General features: G+C 47.6%; 1 protein-coding gene across 3 annotated transcripts in view; it reads right to left on the minus strand.

The window, feature by feature from the left end:
* CTIF (cap binding complex dependent translation initiation factor) overlaps positions 1-25,500 on the minus strand; it is a 323,006-nt gene that overhangs the window by 16,441 nt on the left and 281,065 nt on the right. For all 3 annotated transcript variants that reach the window (XM_074995804.1, XM_074995803.1, XM_074995802.1), the window contains one exon: positions 12,226-12,381. In XM_074995804.1, the coding sequence (XP_074851905.1) occupies positions 12,226-12,381 (156 nt within the window). The remainder of the gene's footprint in view (positions 1-12,225; positions 12,382-25,500) is intronic.

Here is a 25,500-nt window from a genome sequence, read left to right on the forward strand (position 1 = left end):
CAGGCAGTTTGGTCAACCTGATGTTGGTCAGAGCAAGCCAAACTGGGCGCAGCAATGGACTGAAACTCACCCCACAGTCTGGCCCTGGTTTGACTGTGGTTGGACATGTCGCTTGGAGTGAGGTTTTCAAAAATGCTAAGTCAGCCCAACTCCGCTGCCATTCAAAGTCAATGGTAAAACTGCCGTCAGTAAGAGTCAAATTAAGCTAATGCTGAGAATGGCCTTGATCACTCTGTGCCTCAGGAATGGGGCTAACAGCCCTTCCCTACCTTGCAGGACTGCTGTGTGGATAAACTCCTGAAGCGTTTGTGAGGTGCTCAGAAACTACAGAGCGGGGGTCAGACACGTACCTGCGTAGACAGACTGAGCCCCCAGTGCACACTTTTAAAATATGGTGTTGGCCCCATCTACTCAGCTGGCCTAACAAGGTTGTAAATCGGTCTAGTGGGAATTGTGTTTAAAGCTGGCTCATAAACATGGCTGTGAGGCCAGTGTAAACAAGCCATTGGACAGGTGGGAAGGGAGAGCACAAACATGCGGAAACCTAGTGGTGAACAGGACCCTTTTAACTGCTGCTCCATGGAGAAGGGACAAATGGGGCCAGAGCTTGAGAGGGGGCTCCTCCCGCTTGCCAGCCTAACCAGCTGATAATAAACAAGGAGCATTTAAAACAGGGCTGGGGTACGGCCTCCTCGCGCGATGTGCTGTCAAAAGCTGTTCTCACAGACTCATAGGCTGAGAAGGGACTGCGAGAATCACTGTCTAAGCTTGGCCAACATGCAGCAGTTTTGTAACATTATGTCCTGTCTGTGCTAGACGAAATCATTTCGGAAATAGGTGATTTCTCTAGCACAGGCAGGGCTGAATGCCTCCCACGCAAGCTTAGGTAGGTGTGCCTGAGCCTCCTTGCCAACAGAAACAGCAGATCTCTACACTGCTACTCCTCAAATCTAAGAGGACTAACTTGGCTGACACATGGGAGGGCTTTGCATACAAGGGCTGCTGAGTGGCTAGTCTGTGCAGGTGGGGCTGTAGGGTTCTGGACTAGGGATTTCATTATTTGGCCAGTGATTTTGTAACCCTTTCCAAATGCTGTTACTCTGGTGCTCACTGTGCTGCTCTGTCTGTCTCCCTGGGTACTGTAGGCCTAGGAGAAGAGACTGTGGGGCTGGTGCTCCTGCTAGACTGCAGCCTCCGAGTGACTCCTGAGCCCAGGCAGGATGGCACAGCCACCAAAAATTGTTACCCTTGCTGCCCACCTGGGCAGCCCTAAGAGATCTCTTCTTTGTCTACCCTTTGCTCCATGGCCCCAGTCCTGAACTACACACCAGCCATATCCTAAACCCCCATGGCATGAGGGACTCCCAGTTCTATGGGAAATCAAGTCAGTGGACATTGCATGCAGGCATCAGAATGCACAGTTTGACCCCAAGGCAATAAAGTTTGCACCATTCAACTGCTGGTTGGAGTTGCAGCTTTGAAGAGTCTGGCTTTTGCGTGATCAAAGTCTCATTCTACTTAATTGCATTAGCAGTTTAATGTATTTTATCCAGCTGTATTATTTATGCCTATTATATAAGCACCCCTCCTACACAATAATTATAGTCTGTGTTTAACCATTTATAACTCAGACACCACATCTACTATATATTTGAGAAAGTCTGTCTGTCTGTCAGTGTGGCACACACACTGTCTGTGTTTAAGAACTGCTAAACAGTAAGAGCTAGGACCACCAAATTTGGTACACATCTTCCTCTTATCACAGCTTAAAGCAAGGCAGGGTTTTGGTTACACCAGGAAAATGGGATGTGCCTGGAATAGAACTGCTTCTCATAAAACCATACAGAACAGAGAATCACTAGGCAGGTGAAAGGGGCTGATGGGGTAAGCCCCTCCCCTTCAGGACTGTCCCAGCCTTGAGTGTTCCCACATTACAGGTGCCCTTTTTAGGGAGAGTGAGGCAGGGGGCGGGCTGAACTAGGTATATGCCTAGCATGTGGTGATGTCTTTTGTGCCAGTAGGTGCATGGAAAACATGAAGCCTTACCATACCCCGGTGAAGTAAAGAAGTATTATTATTTCTATTATAGAGGTAAACTGAGGCACAGAGCAGTTAAACACTTTACTCAATATTCTCCAAGACATTAACCCTATGAACAGAATCTTTAAACCTTGACATGAACTCCTATGTTTTATTACTGGGACACATTTCGTAAAAAGTAGTGCTAACATGAACATTTAAACACCTTGTTTAATTCCATTCACTCTGTGAAACAGAGCAGGAACAGTCTGAAGTCCAGAGGCGTAAACTACACTGCACGCTCATTGATATTATTGCCGAAGGCACGGTGCTAATTACTAGAGCTGTGTAAAATATTTCATGCAAAATAAAAAAAAAAAAAAAAATCAACCTTTGCCATACGGCTTCTATTAACATGATGGCCTGATGTAAGAACACAGACAGAAAGTTACAACTGTCATTCAAACTGGGCACAAAGTTTTGCACCCACAACCATGGAAATTTCAGCCCCTTTCAAAATTGTTTATATTGTGGAGGTGAAACTGACTGAAGTTGATGATACTTCTTTGGGTTCCCCAAAAGGCTGAGCCTCCCTCATGTGCTCAGCAGCTCTTGCAAAAGCCACCTAGGAGATGTCTATGCTGCATCTGGGACTGAACCTCCCAGTCCTGGTCCACAGGCCTGTAGTAGTAAGGCTCATGCTAGCACCTTATCTGCCCAAATCTGTGTTAAAAACAACATGCACACTGCTCTTCTTAGTGCACTAGTGCAAGCCCTGCTAACACAAGGCTGAAGAGGCCAGGTTGGGCCACTCCTTCCCAGATGCAATGTAGCCACAACCTTGACTCTACTTCTGTGAAAGAGGGGCTGCCTTTTGTGTGCTCATCCCAAGCCAGCCAAGGGAACCCATTTCTCCCTGCGCATCCCAAACATTCTGGCAGTTTGTCTGTTATTTTTCGAGGGACCATTTGCTTAGCAGCCATTGCAGGGCAATGCCTCTGCCCTGATTTTGGAGAGCCAGCTGTGCAGCCATGCATGTGGCTCACGCACTTAACTGAGCCCATGGGCTTTGTTACATCTCTGTCTCCAGCACTTATTGCCACCACGCTGATGAAAACAGCCAGGTGGGGAGCAAACTGCGCAGTGCAAACCAGGATGCAGGGGACAAGTAACCATAAAACATCCTACCAGCAAATCCAGTTGGAAGACTTCCACAGTCTGGGATCAGTTTGGAAATGTTAGTGGTCTTCCTGCCGAGGCAGGAGGAGGTCAGAGAGCAAGCCCTTTGCTCCCCCTGAAGCCAGTGATTATCTATCATTAATTTCAATGGGAACTGGATCAAACCCAATCCCTCTGATGGGATATTTGACTCAGCGCTAGGGCTGTGAGCTAAGAGAGGTACACTGGTCAAGGGGCTTAAAGCTTCTGAGGCAAAACAGGGGACTGCTGGCAATCACTGCACCTCTCGGGGTCTATGCTCTTGTGTTGTCACGGGAACAGCCCTGATCTCCCTCACTAGCTGCAGCAGGTTGGCAGAGCATTGTACTCACCACTGAACTCTGATTTTCCCCTCAGGCTGCAGAACAAATTACAAGAGCTTTTGGGAGTCCCCATGTCCTGCCGAGCTGCTCCTATGAAGCACCCCAATGATATGTGTGGGTGAACATGTTTGCGCGAGAGAGACAGTGACTGTTAGCCATCTAGGCTGCATCCTGCCTGCCTGAAACCATAATAGCCATGGGAGCAGAGGGTGTGACCTCATCCCAAAAGCCCAGGGAATAAAGTGGAAGGAAAAGTCAGAAAAAACGTCCCACTTGATTGCAAAGGGCCCGACCCTGCCCTGCAGGACTTTCCTGAGTCTTGTCGCACGGGGGCTGATGCAAATCATTATGTTTACATTCAGCTGAAAGGTCTTTGGGAATTGATACAGGTTTGGTCTGAAGGGTGAAAACAAAGCTACAAGTCCCGGAAGGAGTCAGGACAATCCTGTGAGATGAAATCTCACTTCATTTACTGCTGAAAGTACTTGGGCTCCATTTGGAAAAAGACATGAATGCCCCTCCATCTGCTCACTGAGGAAGAACTGCAATCAGACCCACACTGACTCATGCTCCTCATTTGGGACCTAATTCTGTGTGCACTAGGGTTACCATAACGGACCTTTCAAAAAAACAGAGGGCACCCCTGGGAGGAAGTGTATCTGTATCTACCAACTCACATTGTATTTATGTATTACATATACTATAACATGTTAATACAATGTGAATTGATAGATAGTGATACAGATACGCTCCCTCTCAGGGGTGTCTTCTTTTTTTAGATGGTAACCCTACTTTCACCGACACTGGTGGAAATCCACCCAAGTCAACGGAATTATTCTGGACCTGATTTTGAGTTACACAAAAAGCACAAAACTAGTGTAACTTAAGTGGCTGACAAAAATCAGGTGTTCTGAAATGACAGCAGTGTAATAAGAGTAGCATTTGGTCACTGGTAACTATCTTTTGCATCAAGGGTACTCCAACGTTCCTCATAGTTAAAGAAGTCACTGTTATTATAATACTTGATGGATGGAATTAAATACAAACCCACAGCTTTCTAAGAGTAGGTGATCCTGGCCACCAAACATTACAGAGTGCAGCCGGGACCAAAAATACCATAGAACCTTTTGTAAATGAATCTCTGTTATCTCCCTTGCCATTTCTGCCCCCATCCTGAGGGGAGACAGATTACAAATGCTGTTCTTAGTCTTGTCCCTACCCAATATGAGAGCCTAAGACTCTGCATTTAATTACTGATGTAAAATTATTAACTCCACACTGTACACCTATAGATCCTGAACAGCTTAAGATCTAAATAAGACAACTACAGACCAAGACAGGCAGCAATAGCTCAGGAAATGAAATTCCACTCCCCGCATCCCTTCCTCTGGACACAAGATCTCTGATGTCTACCCCTAGCAATCTCTCGCCTACGGATTCATGTGAGGCACAGAACTGTGAGCTCTTGGAACCTTGCAGAGTCCAACATTGCAGAGCTCCAGGACTAACCAGTCGTGGAGGAGGAAGGTTTTTGAATTGGAAAGATTTTAATGCTTCCAGAATGCTAATGCTAATGAAGTCTCCCCGTGAAAATCTAAAGCACGCCCGCTAACAGCCGTGTACAGAGGTGAACTGTGACACTGGGATTTCCTGCTTGCTGTGTGTCTCCACAAATTATTGTCAGTACGAGATGCTAAAAATTAGGCTCTGTAAGGGCACAGTCATATAACATGTACACAGTGAAAGCAAAAGCATGACAATAGCTGCCCCTTAAGCTGCTTGGCAGGAATATCTGATGCTTCCCCACAGCCTTTCAGCGCTTTTTAAAAACTTCTCTCACAATGTACCATTGTGTCCGGAAGACGGGGACAAGTCTAAAGGGATCTTCACTGGTAACCTAAAGTGGCAAGAAAAACATTAAAGTTTCAAGACATCCCTGCTAGGAGCTGGGCTGTGGCCATTACGCCACGGAGAATAAAATCTCCTATGCCCTGAGAGACAGGAGAAAGTCAGGACACGTGCTGCTGGGGTGGGGAGAGTTAGAGGCTGGGCCTGGGAAGTGGGGGAGAAAGGTGACAAGAAGACAGTTTGGCCAGCGAGTGAAGGGAGGAAGTGGGGAAGGCAGTTCGTTTCCCACCCGTTAGCCAAGTCACTGCTTTTCTCTTTCCTCACACACAGAATAAAAACCAGGACCTTTATCCCTCCCTCATCACTCCCTTCAGTCTTTTCTCCTGTCTATTCGCTGTATCTGCGAATCTCTCCTGCTCCTGTTCTGCTGTCTCTCCTTTTCTAGCCTGTACCTTCTCCTCCTCTTCCCTGGGGCTTACACCTTCTGTGCTTTTGTGTTCTCCTTTTCCTTTCAGCCGCCCTGCCTCCATCTGCTCCTCACCCACATCATCTCACAGACAGGGAGGGGCATGCTCGTTATTTCCCCCACCCCCATTTCGTTTCCCTCCTTTGCTCCTAGGAACAGCCACTCTGTTGTCACAACACCTCCTGCCACAATCTGGTGCTCACCCCTAGTGCAGGTGAGACCAGGGGAAGCCAGGATCTTCCAACCACGGCAGAACGTGGTAGAAATGCAGCTGAGATGCCTGCAGCCTTGCTCAGCCCTTGGTGCATGCAGAAGTGGCCTGCTGAGGATGGCTAAGTCAGGTCTCATGCAGAGGGCAGGGAGTAGGGCAATGGCAGTCCTGGTGGGAGAGCTGCCCCTAAGGAAGAGGTGAGCAAACTCATTATGTCAGGCCCCACTTTTCATCCCCACCAAGAGCAGGGCCCCTCCAACCTGTCTAACGTCACCCAAACCGACAGAAATTTTGGTTATGTTTATATGAAAAATAAAAACCCAAACCCTTTTGGCACGTGTAAAAAAGTCAGCCTGCAGAATGTAAAGTGGTTATCAGCTGGTATATAAATGTGAATACAGAGATATAAAAACAATAACACATTTCAACATTTTTAATGAGCTGGATGAGCCTGGCATCCAGCAGCGCACCATGCTGCCTCCTCTTGCGAAATTTTACGTATACCTCCCAGAAGGGGACCTGTCCCCAACTCTGTGCACCCCTGAAGGCACAAAACCTTCAGGAAACCTGCTATCAGGGTTTTTCTTCTTCTCTTACAAGCTGATATTTATAAAGATTCATAACAGGGAAGTTACCAGATCTCACCCTGGTTCTCTGTATAAAGGCATGAAGTTTTGTACGAAGAGCACGAGACACACAATGTAGTGTCAGATTTCTTGAGCGAGGGGGGATGCACCAGACGGGATAAAGCCACCAGACAGCAGCTTTGTGAAACGCTCAAAGGCCACAGAGATTTAACGGAACTGGGGCAAAACAAAACACCAGTTTTATAAAACAGACTGAGGTACCAGGAATCGCCCTGAAAAGAGACGTTGCTGGTTTTCAGACACAAACCACCCTGCAGAGGTTTAAGGCAAACAAACAGACATAGCACATACCCATTTCCTCCCCCTTTGAATGGAAGTACCCTATTCTCCTGCCCTACATATGGACTGTTTTCTTCTCAGGGCTTGATTTTGACCTCAAGTTTTCTGGGGTGCATCTCCACTAAGCTGCATGGAATAGTTGGTGTAAAAGCAGCATGACACAAGAGTCACACTCTACCCAAATCTTTAATGCTAAATACACAGAGGCAAAGTCTGTCTCCTTTATTACGAGAAGAAAAATCTTAAAATCGTACCAATCATTCTATTATGCTGCCAAGGACCCTCATGAGTCTCACACACTACGTCTACACAGCTGCGCTATTTCTGAGTGAGCTATTTCGGAAGTGGTATTCTAGAATAGCTTATTCTGAAATAGCGCAGCTACACACAAAACATCTCAAAATAGAGCTCAGCTATTTCAAAACAGAGAGTCTACACACAATAGAGCCATTGGACTGAGTGATGGAAAACACAGTGGGACACATTTTCTATTTAGATTTCCAGCCAGGAATGCTTCCAAGTCTCCAGCTGAATTCCTAAAGAAGCTAAAAGAGTTTCCATCAAGCCTGGCAACAGTCTCCAAGAACTGTGTGCTTGGAATCCCTGAACACCCGCATGCACAGCAGCTCTGAGTAAAGAGACTGAGGTGATGTCTACACTGGCAACTGAAGCTGCGTCTACACGTGCACGCTACTTTGAAGTAGCGGCATTAACTTCGAAATAGCGCCCGTCACGTCTACACGTGTTGGGCGCTATTTCGAAGTTGAAATCGACGTTAGGCGGCGAGACGTCGAAGTCGCTAACCCCATGAGGGGATGGGAATAGCGCCCTACTTCGACGTTCAACATCGAAGTAGGGACGTGTAGATGATCCGCGTCCCGCAACATCAAAATAGCGGGGTCCTCCATGGCGGCCATCAGCTGGGGGGTTGAGAGATACTCTCTCTCCAGCCCTTGCGGGGCTCTGTGGTCACCGTGGGCAGCAGCCCTTAGCCCAGGGCTTCTGGCTGCTGCTGCTGCAGCTGGGGGTCCGTGCTGCATATACAGGGTCTGCAACTAGTTGTTGGCTCTGTGTATCTTGCACTGTTTAATGAAAGTGTGTCTGGGAGGGGCCCTTTAAGGGAGCGACTTGCTGTTGAGTCCGCCCCGTGACCCTGTCTGCAGCTGTGCCTGGCTCCCTTATTTCGATGTGTGCTACTTTGGCGTGTAGACGTTCCCTCGCTGTGCCTATTTCGATGTTGGGCTGAGCAACGTCGAAGTTGAACATCGACGTTGCCAGCCCTGGAGGACGTGTAGACGTTATTCATCGAAATAGCCTATTTCGATGTCGCAACATCGAAATAAGCTATTTCGAAGTTGGGTGCACGTGTAGACGTAGCCTGAATGGCCAGAGGTGCTAAATCCCTATGTCCAAAGACAAAAAGCTTTGCTGCAGCAAGTAACAGCGTGAGCAGTGCTTTGTAGGCAGGCATGCTTTCCTGCCAACAAAATAAACACCGCTTGTTGGGGGCCAAAGGATTTAGTCAGCAAAAGAGTCTAAGAATAGTGGTGACACTGCCCGACTTTTAGAGACGTGGCTGCATCGACGAGGCTGTGTTGCTGAAAGCTGTAGACAGAGCCTGAGTGATGGGACTTCTTGTCACGAGAGACAAGAACAAGACCAAACCTGACTGTGTTCAGACTGAAATGTAAGACAAGCTCCTTTCCTAAGAACGATGTCCTGTTACTCTCATCTCTCTCTGTCTCCCATCCCCATCCCCATCCCCATCCCCATCCTCACCCTGGGACATACACTGCAGCCTAGGGGAATGGATGGGAAGAAAAGATTTTCATTTATTTATAGTTTGCACTTTTGTGCTTCATTTTAGTGTTGCCTGGTGCCTGTAGCATCCTCTTTCGATTGGATTGTTCCAAAAGCCCTCCTTAAAACATAGAGATACACATCTCATAGAACTGGAAGGGACCTCAGGTCCAGTTCCCTACCCTCTTGGCAGAACCAAGTGCCCGCTCTCCCTTTTTAAAAAACAAACAAACAAAAAAAAAAGCCCTATTTGCCCCAGACCCCTGAACAGCCTCCTCAAGGATTGAACTCTCACAATCCTGGGTTTAGCAGGCTAATGCTCAAAACACTCAGCTACGCCTCCCTTCATGGCTTGCTCTTGTCTGCAAAATGTCCCCTTCCCTCTTTCTATTTCCTCATAACCCGCTTCACCAAACAAGCCTTTAACCTTCTCAGTAAACCCCAGCTCAGCCCAGCCCTCAACTGTATCCAAGGTGTTTTCTTGCATTTGCCTCATCCACCTTAAGCAGTCAGTTCTTCTGCTCAGCAAACCAGTTCTCATCCCGCTTTGTAAAGCACTTGGCAAATTTCCCGGGCTACATAACAGATTTCTTTGTAACAATCAGAGGTAATAACAACATGTGTGTTACTCAGTACAAGATGTAATAATACTCCCAGCACATAAAGCCTCACTTCACTTTTCCTTTGCCAGAGCCCACCCAACACAAAGCGAGCTGACGCAGAGCAAAAGAGTGGCCTACTCGCTGCTGCAGAAGGCCATTTTCCTCTTGCTGAGAGACGCTGCTTTGGTGACCTCTGAGTCGTCCTCCTCCTCCTGGTTAGCAATGTCATCATCACCCCTTCACTGACTCACCACCCGCCCACCGCCCTTCTGTCCAGCCTAGCATAAGCTTAGGCCATTATGGAAGGTGTTAATATGCCTTTACTGTGGGAGGAAAGGGAGGGAGCTATGGAGAGGAAGCCTCCCTGGGGGAAGGGAAGAGACATTCCTGCCACAGCCCTCACAGAACATTCCCCTTCCTCTCGGCTCACTCCCTTGGTGACCTTTGCCTCCGTGTGCCAAAGTTACAAAGGAAAAGCATGGCGAGGGGAGGAGAGGTTAAGATGCAAGACCAGCTGAAATAGAGAGATCTTCGCTTGTCTGTAATGAGGAGTTTTATACAGGACTACAGTGGAAAAGAACTGGGAGGGCGGGAGATAAAAAGTGAGCATGGGTCTTTGATGGGTGTCATCAAACAGGAGGGTGAATCACAGAGCCAGGAGGGACCACCGGATTTTCGGGACTGACCTCCTGGAAAGCACAGGCCACCCAAACCACCCTCACCTGCCCTGCAAACAAAACGAAACCAACGTATTACACCCCACAGGACACCAGACCAGTGCGTACCACAGGCAGAGACTAGGAGGGACTGAGGAGACCAAGGCCCCCTCTGTGGCAGGGAAGAAACTGAGTGAGATACACCCAGATAATCCTGGCAAATGACCCACACCCACAGGGTGCAGAGGACGGCGATAACCTTCCTCCCAAAGATATTGCCGATGTGACCTGAGGGGGAGGAATTTTTTTGCAGCCCTACTTGTGGCAATCTGTCGGGCCCAGGTCTGGATTAACATTTTACATGCCCTTAGGCACAGCAGCTTCAGCGTCTCTCTGCCTACAGCTGACCTTTGCGTTACACACAGTTTCAGAGAGCTCAGGCAGACCTTGGCACCCACCTGTGCACCTAATTGGAAACTTGGCCCCAGTCAAACCCTGAGCATGTGAGCAAGAACCAGCCAGTCAAGTACCAGAGAGACACTTCTTGGTGCCACCTCAGAGCCCTACCGGTCACGCTCCAGCCATGCCATCCCTGATGCTTCAGAGGAAGGGGACGTGACACAACAACAGCAAAAAAAAAAAACCTCCCCAGACTCTCCAGGGGTCTCTCTCCCCAGTCTCTCCACTCACAGTGGTGTTGTGACAAGCTTAATGTTTACATGTCCTGTCACACTCAGGCTACGTCTACACTACCGCAGAAGATCGACCTGCTCAGGAGTACCAGCAGGTACCGGCACAAAAAAAGCCCTGGTCTTTACTATTGAGACTGTAGATTCCTCAGGGCAGGGACTGTCTCTTCTAATAAACCACAGGGGCATATACTAGCAATGGGCAACCTAGGCTAGAGACAGGGCCAATGCATGAGGGTACGTGGGGGGTTTTACCCCCCCCCCATCATCTGCCTCCCTGCACTCTCCGTCAGCACCACGCTTTGCCAGGGGAGGGGCAGGTCTGCCCCTGCACTCATCAGCTGTGGCATGGCACTACAGGAGGAAGAGGCAGGGAGAGAGCGGAGCAGGGGTGAAGAGGGGGTGGAGCAGGGGCACGGGGCTGGTGACCCCACCTGAACCCTCCTCACCAGTGGGTGACTCCATCTCAGTTGGTGGCAAAATTGTCCAGACACAAGGGTCTCCCAGCATAGGGCAGTGTTGCGCTTGCATACCTAGAATTTGCAGACTGAACTGTAGCAGCACGTTGACTGGATGTAGGGAGAGCACATGGCTCTCACCGAGTCACATGCAATCAGCCCGGACCTCCCTTCACGTGCCCTGGCTTTATGCATGCCCCGCTGTAGTAATACTGGCAGGAAAAAAAACAACATGGATGAAGAGCAGCAGCATCTGGCCACCCTGTGCGTGGACAATGGTAAAGAAAACATCTTGTGGGCCACACACAGAACCTTGATGGGCCACATTTGGCCAGCTGACCTCAGCTTGCCCACCACTGGTTTATACAGTACCTGATCTTGGTTGTGGTTGCAAGGTGCTACTGTAATGTAATAGCAACGAAGGGTCCTGTGGCACCTTATAGACGAACAGAAAAGTTTTGAGCATGAGCTTTCGTGAGCACAGACTCACTTCATCAGATGCACACGATGCACACAGTCTGTGCTCACGAAAGCTCTTGCTCAAAACTTTTCTGCTAGTCTATAAGGTGCCACAGGACCCTTCGTTGCTGTTACAGATCCAGACTAACACGGCTACCCCTCCGGTACTTGACACCATGTAATGTAACAGACATTTAAAAATACCTCACTCTTTTGCTTTCTTCAGACTCTGTCTGTGAGATGATTCTGCATGTTCTAGTCCTGTGTGAGCTGGTGTTGGGTTTCATTTACCTTTCAGAACTGGAATGCTTTTTGTACTGTTGGATTTTCCATGGTTGGTGTCCTTAGACATGGGGACCAGGACTCTGAGCTTTCTGTGCAGGACAGAAAGATGCACAAGCCCACACGAGAAAAGAATAATCGAAAGGGATCAATGGGGGGGTGGGGTGGAATGTTAATAAATGATCAGGAAGAATAAATAACCCAGGACATCATCAGAATTGTAACTCAACAGCCTGGACAATATATGGGTGCGGGAAGATGGCATTACCTCCCTGAGGCAGGTGTAAATGGGACAGACGAGGACTCGGAAGGGCTCCCCAGTGTTGCTCCTCATGGTGCCGAAGACTTCGCAGAGAAAGGTGATGAACCCCAACCAACGCTCCACATCACGCTGTTGCAGCTCCTCCCGCATTGTGAAATCTTTCTGCAAGGGGGACAGACAACAGACGGCATCAGCCAAACCGCATGGCACTGGAAGAGGGAACGGCTGTCTAGGCAGTGAATTAAGAAAAGAGGAAATTAAAACTTGAGGGAGCGAGAACAAGAGAGACAGGCTGACTCCTTAGTAATGAGCACTCAGATTACTCAATGGAAGCACAGTGCAATAGAAACAACTTCCCTTTGGTCTGTATGCCTTTTGCGTTCAACGTGCAAAAGAGTGGGGCTGGTTTGACAGGTATGGCAAACACAAAGGCACATGAGACATACAGGCAGCACTTTCCTGCCTCCTTTCTGCTCAAGGGGACTCAAAATATTACAGATAAAAGTTCAGTTCATCTTCTACATCATTCTCAAAGTTAGCACCTAAAGGGACCACATTCTCCCTTTTGCTAGGACCAGGGCTTCCCTTGGCTGCAGGCAATTCCTGGCTGTTGCAACTGCTCCTTGGCACCCTGGATATTACATCAGGGGACTGGCCCACTGCCCGCCTGGATGAGGACCAGGGGACTACAACGTTGGCGTTACAAAGCCACCCCCTCCTTTGTGTTATCAAAGATGGTGGGAATTATGCAACTCCAGACTGAAGGTCAGGTTCAGGTGCACAGCGAATCATGTGCCTCTCCACCAGCCCTCTAGTCTAATTCACAGACAAAAATGGTGCCTGCCCAAAGCAAAGAAAGTAAAAACGTGAGAGGGGGGAAGAAAAGAATGACAGAGAAAAACAGAAATATAACAACACAATCTTAATCATTTTAAGATGGGGGAATTCGGTGCTTTACTTTTGCAGAGATCAAATAATAAATTATGATGCTATAAAGCAAGTGTATATAGTGCTCAGGACAGGCGGCTATTTCCCCACCTCCTTTTTGATGTAACTACAGCTCGTTTCAAGAAATATCACAGCAGTCTGCTTATTTCCACTCTCAATTACATTTCCTTACGGTTATAATTTAATGGACATAATGGAGAGAAAAATGACAAAAGTTTATTCTCCAGTATAACGTAAACTACCATCCAGCAACTAAAATGCTAATTAAGGTTCTTTTCTACATCAGCTTATTCCCATTGACCAAAACTGATACACTGTTTCACCCAATGCTTTCATGGGCACCTGCACGGTGTGGAGACAGAGCTATGCAAATGAGCCACCACTGAGAAGGGGAGTGACTTACAAACTGCCCAAAGTACTGCTGTTTATATGCAGGGAAGAAACCCAAGGGAGAGCTTTGCTAATTATTTTATTATGAAATGATATGTGCAAAAAACTCCAGACATGGCAAGCAACACCCCCCTCACAGGCCTCCCAGCTCAAAAGTGATCATTCGGTCTCCAGCCAGAAGCATAACCTTTGCCCACTTGACGTAGTCTTCCATCCACTCCACCAGAGGAGGACAAGCCACCAAGAGATCGATGATCTCGTTACAGTCTTGACCCGGGTGGGCAATAATTTTTGATGGGGCTACTCCAAGATTTTGGCAAGTTGTCAAGGGCCGCACTTTTCTATAGAGGAGGTTGGGGTCTCGGATGGAGGTTTGGTGCAGAAGGGAGCTCAGGGGGGACTGGGGTGCGGGAGAGGCTGTGGGGTTTGAGAAGGAGCTTGGGTGAAGGAGGGAGTTGTGACCTGGGGCAGGGGATTGCATGCAGGGTCCAGGAGCAGGGATAGGTGCAGGAGGGGATTCTGGCCTGTGGGAGGGATGTAGAAGGGGATGCAGGGTCGGAGAGGGCATTGGGGTGCCGGAGGGGGACTCAGCAGCTCCCAGATATCGGCACTCTAAGGGAGGCTTCCCCAGCTACCAGCAGCTACAGCCTGCCTGGCAGGAGTTGGGGAGAGGCTTTGGATGCTCCCCATCCCTAGGAAAATCTCTTTCTTTCTATTGGCCAGTTTCCAGCCAATGGGAGCTGAGAAACCATTCTGCAGCAAACTGTCTCAGCTCCCTCTGGCTGGTTTCTGGCTATCAGCAGCAGAGAGATTTTGCTGGGGGTAGGGTCAATGCACAAAGCTTTTCCCCCAGTCAGGGGCCAGATTAAATGTCTTAGATATCTTGGCCATATCTCATATTCTTTCCTTTCAAGCAGTACAGACTAATTCATTAATATCCAGAGATCCCAGGTTTGATCTCCACTGCCAACAACCCCTCCTGAAGTGTGTCCTTCCCATGAGGTTATTTAATGGCTTGTTCTGGACCTTTCACTCAACTTTCAGTTCAACGACAGAACAAAATATCAGGGCGACTATGGAGCAATTAAACATTGAAAAAACAAAAACCCAGTATTTGGCCACAGGCCTGAATGTCTTAACCTCTTCGCCTTGGGATGGGATCACTCCACTAGCCCTCCTTTCTTCAGTGTGCTGACGCTCTGTCCCAAAGGGAGAGGAAAGGCAAAGCCTGGCTCAGATTGCATCTCCGCGTCCCCCGCAATGCTTATAGCTTTGTGCCAAGGTAGAGGGGTTCCTTCGATTTCCTTAGCTTCCTTACACAGGTCCAGTTCTGTGAAGACAGGCACTTTTGGGGGGTGGGATCCTCTGCAGGAGCCTGGCATCTCTCTGTAGTAATGTCTGTTCTACTCTCAGATCATTGGCTTGAAGACAGGGCCACATGGTATGAGGATGAGCCATGCTACAATAGGAACAGCTCTTCTCTATGAAGCCTGAGTTCCTCCTGGGACTCCCTAAGAAATGCCTTATCCTCTCCCCTCCCCTCTTGGGACAGGGGGGCTACTTTCACAAACATGGAGTTTGCACCTCCTAGGTGCACCATGTCTTTGGTAAAGCGGAGGGGCCTGCTGACAGGAGGGTGGCAAGTATATAGGGGCCTGGAACTCCTGGCCACTGCCATGGTAGCAGTGGCGGCTGGCAGCTCCGGGACACTTTGAAATGCCACAGGAGCTCTGCTCTGTACAGCTTCTGAGGATTGGGTGGAGCTAAGGGTTGACTGGCCTTGGTCCCACCCCTTCTGCCTGAGGCTCCGCCCCGAGCCAGTCCTCCCCCACCACTGGGCCTGTGGTGGCTCTTGGCCCTGCTGAGAGGAGGATGGCTCCCTATACTCTAACCATCTCCTTACACAGCTAAGCAAGGCTAGTCACAATTCTGCCCTTGGCATTTTGCTGCAATATCTCATACACTCTCCCCCAACCCCAATGTCTTCCCCTCCAAATCCTGAAACTCCAATTTAAAACCCAGTTTCTGCCTAACACTGTCTACTGAGGCTTTGGTATTTCCTGTACGGGACCACTGCAATCCAGGCTGAAATCTTCCCAAAGCATTCTGGGAAATTCTTAGTTGCTTGATAACCACATGACCTCTGGCACCATGATTTAGATAGCAAAGCCAAAAAACTGCTCTGTGCAAGGGAGAGAGGGGGGAGAGAGCCATGTATATATCCAACTCCTTGAGAGATGCAATAGGTTCATGCACAAACTTGGTTCTGTATTTTTAAACTTCCTTAGGTAGGCAGTCCCTCCATCATTCCTAAAACTTACCATAAAAAACCCAGGCTGGGATACCTTACAGTTTAAATAAAAAATTCCAGGAGATTTATGTCTTGATCGTGTCCGGAGAAGTGGGTTTGTTGCCAGCTCAAACACTTCAAGCTCAAAATATACCTTTCCTTATTTACTGGAAGCAATTCATGGCAGGTTACTGGGGAAAAAACTGCAGGGCGAATTAGGATGCAGTTTTGGGACTGTGCAGAGAACACCCGGGGCACATTGCACCAGACGCTCCTTCCTTCAAAATTCTGTTTCACGATAAGTGATGTGAAGGGGTCCATAGAAGGTCACATCCACCCCCTGGAACATTGCTTCCCCCCAGCCCTCACTGTCAGCACTGTGCCGCTTCCAATAAGTATGGGGCACTCCTGCCCCTGCACTGCAGTGGCACAGCCCAAGAGCAAGACGAGCTTCCTAGATTGCGTTACTCCTAGGCTGCGCCGCTCCAGGGTGGGGTGGGGGTGGGGCTGCCCTACATGCACCAGAAGTGGTGCAGCACTACCGCAGGAAGAGGCAGAAGGGGGCAGAACAGGGGCATGAGAGATATGGGAAGAGCAGAGACAGGAGGGGGAAAAGGGCATGTGGCCAGTGCCCCTCCTAGAGCCCCAGCACCAGTCACCTCTGTGCTTAACACACACGGCTTCAGCAAAGAAATTAATTTTAAAAATACTAATGTCTGTCCTGCTTTGAGATTCATCCTGACTACACTGGAAGACTCTAGACTATAGTATGTGTCTTTTTAGACTATAATATCTAAAGCAGAAACTTATTTTTTCTCTTCATCAGGGACACAAATATCAAGGGGCCAGGGCTAATATATTTTGGTCATACACTTCCTTTGACGCATAGCATAGCTGTCATGGGGCCAGCTGAGCAAAGATGAAGTGATGCAAAGCACTGGACCAGGACTGAGGAGACATGGGTTCCATTCCCAGCTCTTTCACTGTCTGTTGGGTTACCGTAGGCAAGTCACCTCACTGCTGCGTGCCTCCGTTTCTCCAGCTGTAAGATGAGGATAATAGAACTGGGAGGAACCTTGAGAGTCATTAAGTCCAGTTCCCTGCACTCATGGCAGGACCAAGTGCCATCTAGACCATTCCTGACAGGGACCATCAAACTTGCACTTAAAAATCTCCAATGATGGTGATTCCACAACTTCCCAGTCTCACTTCCTGCACTTTGAGACCATTGCATCATGTCTTATCTTCAGACATTAAAGAGAACTGGTTTTCTCCTTCCTCTTGTAACGCCCTTTTAGGTATTTGAAAGATGGTCTCATGTTCCCTTTCAGTCATCTCTTCTCCAGACTAAACAAACCCACATCTTTCACTCTTTCCTCATAGGTCCTGTTTCCTAGATCTTCAATGTTTTTTTTGTTGCTTTTTTCTGGAGCTTCTCCAATTTGTCCAGAGAAGAGCAACACAAAAATGATCAAAAGGTCTAAAAAAATGAAACATGGTGCCCTGAACTGGACACGGTACTCCTGTTGATGCCTAATAATACAGCCCTCCTTTGTAAGGCATGTTGGGATCTACAGATGACGAGTGCTTTCTCAGAGCTAGGGCTGCTGATGAAGACCAAGGTAGATTAAGACCCTTCTGAAGTAAATAAACTTTCATTAGTAGTTACTACTGCCTTCCACAATATGGAAAAATGATTCAGGGGACTATTTCTATCACCTGTTTATGTGGGGTTTTATGCAAAATTGCAGTGTTTCATTTCTGAAACTGATTGTTTAAGTTTGTAGAAAACCTGGCCTGAAAGGTGAAATCATGACGACTCAGAATCAGCGCACCATTTAGATGAGGTTCCTCCTTACAGAGTTCATACCTCCCTTAGACCTATTTTGTATTTCAGAGACCCTGTTCTGTTCTGCCTATTCTACAGCTTTAAACAAGAAAGTAACCAGGTGCCTGACTGTAAGCTACATGCAGCCTAAGTCAGACAAACAAAATACTTTAATTTGGGCACCAATTTCACCTACTCCCTAATGAACTCTTCCAAGAAAATTTGCATATGCATTGGCCTGTTTTGTATCCTTTGCTCTGGAGAAGATCAAAAGCGTCATGGTCTAGTCTGGGGGCCTCTGCAGGGTACACACCAGCAGTATACATTATTGTACCAACATTATTTTTGTTAAAAGTGCTGAGTGTTCTTTGTGTTGCAGGGATACAAATAAAGCTCCACTGTCCCAAGGAGCAAGAAAACAAGGCACACAACCAGCAGAGTCTCTTGTGCACAAAAGCAGCTTCATGTTTTCCTATAACCATGGCCTGGCAACACTGCAGCCACTCAGCACTAGGACCTATCGGTTTCAAAAAGCATCCAGCCCTGCCCTGAGACCCCCAAAAGGCCGCACTAGACCACGGCTGGGTCATCCATTTCCCACCCACAAGATCGCTCATTTCCATCTCACGCTGTCCTCCACTGACAAGGACACGGGACACTTTCTGGACCATGATCGGCCAATAGCCCCATTCTCGAGAGCACAGCCAGCCTCCAAGCTCTGCAAGCAGCTGTCACTGAAACATCTGAATGAGAACTAATGTGCTAAGTCAGTGTGGCTACCTTTTCCAGCTGTTCTGTTATTCTAATGGAAGCATCCCTGCTGCCAGAGGTAAAGCAGCCTTTACTGAACCCATCTTAAAGATCCCAGAGCACCTTTTACACGGGTTTCTTCTGTCACTGGTGCTTAGCAAGGAGGCCCCCTTGGGCCCACGACTGCATTTGCCTGTGTGCTCTGCGCAGGTTTGCTGCTGGCATGCAAATAAACGCTATTTTTAGTGCTTAACTAGCACATCTCTTTTGAGCACTCTAGGGATATTAAGGGATTTAACTTGTTCTGAGCTCCCAGGCACCCACAGGCATTGTTGGGGGGAGGGGCAAGAGGGGCCACATGCCCACCAATGCCCTGGGGCAGGGGCAGAGTCCTTGGGTGGCCCAGAGGACTAGTACCAGCTGTAGGAGTGCAGCCACTGACAAGCTCAGGGAAGAGAGCAGGACCGTCCCCACACGCACCAGTGGGCAGTGGAGCAACAGCGGGAGCAGTTGGGTCTGTGTTGTTCCACTTGCCCCACTGCTGCAGGTGAGTATTGCGGGGGTGGGGAGTCTCAGCCCCGCTAGTCCCCCAGGCCACATCCACATTGCTCAGGGAAGGTGGAAGAAGGAGGGCAGGGCAGAGCAAGGGCAGCAAAGAGGAGGGGGAGAAGGCGGAGCAGGGGCAAGGAGAGGTGGGGCCTGGGGCAGACAGGGGTTGTCCTGGTCTTTCCCGGGGCTGTGATTGGGTCACGTGGCTGGGGATCCCCCATCAGGCCTGCCAACGGGGGCTGGGGGGCAGGGCAAAGGAGGCAACTGCTCCCAGGCCTAGTGTTTGAAAGGGGTCCAGAGCTCCAGCTGCAACACTGTCAGCAAGCTGTCAGCACCACTGCCTTGCTGTGTACCTCTTCACCAATCGCTCCCCTGACCAGGTAAGGGCTCTTTCTTCAGCATTTCCATAGTTTAAAGCAAGAACACAAACAGCGCCTGATCACGAAGGACAACTAGCACAAGAGTGACATTTTTGTTTTATGTCTGTGGAGACTGTAAGCCCAATTCTGCTCCTACGGCCATAAATCTGAAGTAACTCCACTGGAGAGAATATGGCTTTACACTGAGCAGAACTATCTGTGCAAGTAAAGCTCTGTATGCTCACAGGAAAACGAAGAACACGTCTGCAGGCTCTCCCTTCCGTCTCACATCTGCAAAGCTAAGTCTGAGAGATTTCAGTCCTCATCCCCATGCTATTTCAGACCTCATCCCCATGCTATTCTGTATCTTTCAGTACAGTCCATTCTCCTTTGCTTTACCACTAAGCAATATGTATGAATAATATATAGAGAGCAGTATATACATATACACATTAGAAAGGTGTTTGAAAGGACAGGAAAGAGCCAGTTCTCAGATACTATCCTAGACAGACATGTATTTTCACACAATGCATTTGGAAAGATCCATGCAACTTTAAAATCTTCATGCCTAGCTTGACAAGGTTTTTTTTTTGTAATAAAAAAATTCCCTGTCCTAATTCTGTCAAAGCTGATTTCTTCTCTCAGGCTGTGCATGGCATATCCACTTTAGAGAGCAGGTTTTGGCCAAGCCAGGTTTTGATTGTTAAAATGAATAATTGCTGATTTAATATGAATTCAATTAGGGTTTACGTTGGACTTGGTTGCTGGCCTATACACTGCATCCCTTCCACTCAATTAGTACTGTGGGACATCTTTTCCAACCTGCATGCAAAAGAATACAAAAATATCGTGGGACTGTGAGCTCAATCCTGGAGGGGGCCATTCAGGGATCTGGGTCAAATAAATTAAAAAAAAAATCAATTAGGTATGGTGATAGGTCCTTCCAGTTCTATGAGATAGGTATATCCCCATATAAGAGGTCTATAGGCAGCAGTGACTTCCACCACTGGATAGACAAACCTACCCCAAATTCCATGAGTATGACATTAGTTGAAGGTACTATCTGTATCAAATTAGTTGCTTAGCTCTATTTATTACAAAGAATTATCCACAAACATGCTTAGCATTTACCTGGCATTTTGTGTCCAGTCGACTTTAATGTAGCGTGTTCTGTAAGCTCAGTGCCCCACAACACTTTCTGCTGCTAAATAATAAATAGTATCTGAGATGACAACCCAAGAGGTACAAGCTGAGGGAGAGAGCTCTGTGTATGGACTAAAGATGAGCTGGTGAGATCAATGAGGTGTTGAAATACAGGAGGATTGCCTGAGGCTCCATTAGTGAAAGCTCTCACGTCACCAATGTGCAAGAAGCTGGAATAAATCCTTGGTAGATTTTAAGATACATTACAAACAGGGGTCACGCTTCTCAAGTACAACTGCATAAAGCTAGACACCAAAGAGTTGACCAGAACTTTCAAGAGCGTTGGAGGCCCACAGTTCCTATGGACTTTTCTGGCCCATCCACAGACTGTCCCCATGTCAACCTTCTGCTCCCGTTCCATATACACAACTGGGGAGAATAATTCCACAGCCTAGAGGGCTGCTCAGCCTGTCATACACCAATACAGCCTCTATGCTGGGCTTCAGTGATGTGGAGGGTCTAGTGCCCAATGTGAACCTGGTGTTTAGACAGCAGCATTCACTAGCAGCATGACACTCGTAAGAACAAACAAAACACAACACTGCAGCCACTGGGAGAAAAGGACCTCATTCTATTCAGATCTTAAAAGTAACTCAACTGGCCACAACCTTCCAGCAACCAAAATGACTGTGCTATAGGACCGTGTTGGGTTTCTCCTGAGACACAGCTCCATTGCACTAAGACTATATGAATGCAACAGTCTAAACAGAGAAGCTCAAAGAACAATGGGAAGTGGAGCAGAGATGGAACGACTTGTCCGGGGTCGCAAAGCAGATCAGTGACAGAGTTGAGAGCAGAACCCAGCTCAGTCCAATGCCCAACCACTGCTGCTCTTGTCAGTTGTGCATTAGCTCTGCTGGAAGAAAAAGACCCTCCAAACTATAGCTGTGGGTGTGCGCCATGAAAATACAGTTCTAAAGTGGAACAGACAAAGTAAAGACTTCAGGAGGCTGAGATATACACTGACTGTCACAATGAAACCAAATGGAAGAGACACTCCCCTCCCCAAACAATGAAATTTAATTTACCACACAAATGCTTTCTTAACCCAGAAAAAAGTAACTGCTGGGAGGCATATTGGGTTGCCCCACATGTTCAGGTTGTGATACCAGTGCAATGAGTAAGTTAATCTTTCATCAGCTTGACTATATTTGTAAACACTAACTGTATTACTAATCTGAAGATGTCTTGGACTCCAGATAGTCCAAATGCATGCACCACATTGCTTTCCTCCAACGCCCACAGATTAAAATACATCCTATTTATACCAATTAGCAGGTTTGATCTCATGGACCCCTCTGACCGGTAGAAAAGATGGTTACACAGCCATGCAGCCAATGGGAAAAGCAAAAGGGGCCTCTCAAGAAGTTCCACACTGGAAGGAAGAGCATTGATAAGACAAACTGTACCTCTCTATTTACAACACAAGAGGTGTGAATGAGAGGCCTCAAGTCCAGGCTAAGAAAGTGTTTAATTATCCTTGGCAAAGAGAGGCTGCCCTGACACGGTGCTCAACAGGGACAAAAAGCATTAGGAGCAACCCTCGTTCTGTTGGTCTCAAACCCAAACCCTGTCCTTGTGCTTCCTGATGACAAGGGCTGGCAGAGACTAGCATTGCTAGCAGTGCTGGCCTCTCCATGAGACCAGTAAAGGAAGGTTCCTTGTCCTTGGTTCCATCTTTACTTTGCACTGGTCACTAGAGTGGACATGTGCCTGGAGTGGCAGGGAAGCCTACACTTCCCTCTGTTACGGGTATTTAAGTCCCATCCAGACCGCAATAATTTATGACTAGTAACTTCACAACATCTTTTAATATAGTTGCCAAAGAGGTTTGTTCAGTGCCCAGTAACTCCCTGCTGGGCTACTGGATCATCACCAACTTGGAGGGTAAAAGTTTACCGTGGCATCAAAATGAGGGTTAATTTAAGCATCAGCACTTATAAAGGAAAAAAATAAATCACACATTTGAGCTTGTTTCTCTCTAAACACATGGCTCTTCCTCTGGCAGCTATGCTGTTTGCTCACTTATTGGCATGGAAGCAGGAAACACTGAGTCAGAAATACTGTGTAAAAAAGCACAGAGCTTCGATATCATGGTGATAGGCAATATATACAAACTCGAATGTTCTAAATACTTGATCTTATTGCCAATGTGCTACAAAAGGTTGGCGCCTTAAATGGCTGGTTGGAAAGTGTCTGCAGTATATAAAACACCTCCGAGGAGAGAACTGGCTGACACTAGCAAAGAGAGTACCCGCCCTTTGTTATTTTCCCTTCTGCTGCCAATTATTACTAAATACCAATTCCAATTATCACGACTCCTTCCCAGTGCTTTCCTAACCCCCTACCTTGAGACATTTACTGTGGCAAACCCCACGCTATATCCCTCCAACCTGACCCCAACATGGGATGCTCAAGGACTCAATCTATGAAGACCAGTAGCACTTACAAATAACAAGAAGTCCCGTAGTACCTGAGAGACGAACAAATGTATTAGGTCATGAGCTTTCGTGAATAAGACCCACTTCTTCAGATGAAAAATGGAGTAGAAAAATAGAATCAAGGATTTATATAGCCGACGGGGAGAGGTGTGTGTCAGGAGGTGGGATTGGTGGGAGGAGGAGGAAAAAAAAAAAAAGGTTACTTGTCACTAGATGGAGCAAATTAAGAAGGTTGCACACTTAGAGGCCTTAACCAAGATCAGGGTTCCATTAGGCACTGTTGACACAAGAACTGGGGATCGCTAAATGAAATGAATAAGTAGTGGGTTTAAAACAAACAACAGGAAGTATTTCTTCACGCAAGGCGCAGTCAACCTGTGGAACTCTTCGTCAGATGATGTAGCGAAGACCAGGACTTTATCAGGTTTCAGAAAAGAACTAGATACATTTATGGAGGCTAGGTCCATCAATGGCTATTAACCAGGATGAGTAGGAATGGTGTCCCTAGCCTCTGTTTGTTAGAAGTTGGAAATAAGTGATGGGGGAGGGGTCCCCTGATGATTACCTGTCCTCTTCATTCCCTCTGGAACACTTGGCATTGGCCACTGTTGGAAGACAGGATACTGGGCTAGTTGAACCTTTGGTCTGACCCAGGATGGCCACTCATGTTCTGTAGGTTCCACTCAAAATAGTACCTATGGGTGGTAGACTCAGCAGAAAGACCAAGCTGTGTTTGGAAAATAAAGCCCCATGGAACCTGAAAAGCTGGCCCCTCTGACTAATGGCTGAAGCACACAATGGCTGTGCTATATTCATTCTCTGGATCAACTCAGGAGATTAGCCGCCAGGGCCATTCATCTTTTTTCTTCACACGCCCTTCAAATTTCATGCAGAAAATAAAGAAAGGAAGAAAGAAGCTGCTCTTCTGAGAGTCCCCTTCTACCTTGGAGTCAATAGATTTGCAGGTGAAACTTTCAGGTTCTTGACTGTTAAAATGGGTCTGCAAAAATAAATCTACACTTCTCTTCTGCATGAGAGTAACCAAATGCCTCTTGTAGTGTTCTGGAAGGGGCTGTTTTCTGATGGGGGAGGAGGGGAAAAAAGGGAAAAGCACCAGTTTATTCATCCAAATTTCTTTTATTTTTAAGTTATGTAGCAACTAGAAGGGAGCCAAGACTGGATTTATCCATAGACGTTGCTTTCACCCTTTTCTATCCTTCGTTTTGTGGGGGCTAGGAGCACAAGTGATGAGTCACATCGTGCCTTTGAGGAGCACTGTGCCATTCCCATTCCAGAGATTATTCAAACTCTAGAGCAAAAGGAAAAGCAGGTTTGGATGGGGGGCCTGGGCAAGACAGAAAAGCCACTGCAACTGAATGATTAGGGAAGTCAAATAAATCACTGTCTCAGAAACAGACCAGCGTCTAGCAGACGCATCATAAGGATAGCAGGCAGTAGACCTAAGTTTTACTTTTAGTTCCACCATGAACTTGCTGTCTGAGCAGGGTCACCCATGTGGCTCAGCTTCCCCCGCTATAAAATGGGAACATTACTACATGTCTGTGAAGTGCTTTGGGTTCTATAAATGGAGAGAGTGACATAGGCACACATTATTAGAATTACCATAGTAAAGGGTAGCTATTGAAAACTTGGTACAGGACAATCATCAAAACTTCTGGGTGCTGCTTTGAACCTCAACTCTCCTTCAGTACTTCATCATTCCTACTGCATTTCACTCTGCCAGACTCACAGCGCTGTGCTTCCCCAAGCTATAATTACATGTATGTGGTCACACCGTTTCCTCTTCTCCTCTTTGAGCATGTTTCATCTGCTTTCGCAGGGCCTGCAAGAGGAAGCAGCTGCCTTTCATGTGTACCTTTCAGTGCCATCACCATCGCTGTACTCTGCGATCCTACAACACCTTCCAGTCAAGGATCTCTAAGCACTTTCTGAACATGACTGAATGAGGCCCGACAACTGCCCTCTGAGCTGGTACATATCATCAGCATTTGCTGTCAGAGGGGGAGAGAGTTGAGGCACCTTGCCTATAATCACACACAGCAAGGCTGCTGCAGAGCTGGGACTGCAAGCAAGATCTCAGGCAGCTATGAGTAATGGCAGATATGAAAGAGGGTTCCCAGGGAACAGCCAGGTGAGAAGTTCAGCCCCCTTGGTACCACCAGATGATAGCACAGAGGAGGATTCTGGGATTCCTACCATGTGCTCTTCCTTGATTCTGCTTGTATGCACCACCTTTGCCATCTGTCTCTGGTTAATCCGTGTCTAATAAATATGAACCTTCAGATACCTGCTGCTGGAAGAGAAAAGGTGCTTTCTCCCTCTCCCACATGCTCCTGAGCAGAACTGAAGGGCATGCTATCTGCTTTGCTAGCCCTTCTCAGAACATTTACTGCTGAGAGAAGCTCTTCACACTCTACCCTTTGCTGATGTCTCTGTTGTTCAACCTCTCCACTACCCAGTCCTCTTCACTTGGACCCCTGCCCAGACTTGGAGCTTTCCTCA

The sequence above is a fragment of the Carettochelys insculpta genome, chromosome 5, assembly GCF_033958435.1.
Source record: "Carettochelys insculpta isolate YL-2023 chromosome 5, ASM3395843v1, whole genome shotgun sequence".
In the NCBI taxonomy this organism is placed as follows: Eukaryota; Metazoa; Chordata; order Testudines; family Carettochelyidae; genus Carettochelys; species Carettochelys insculpta.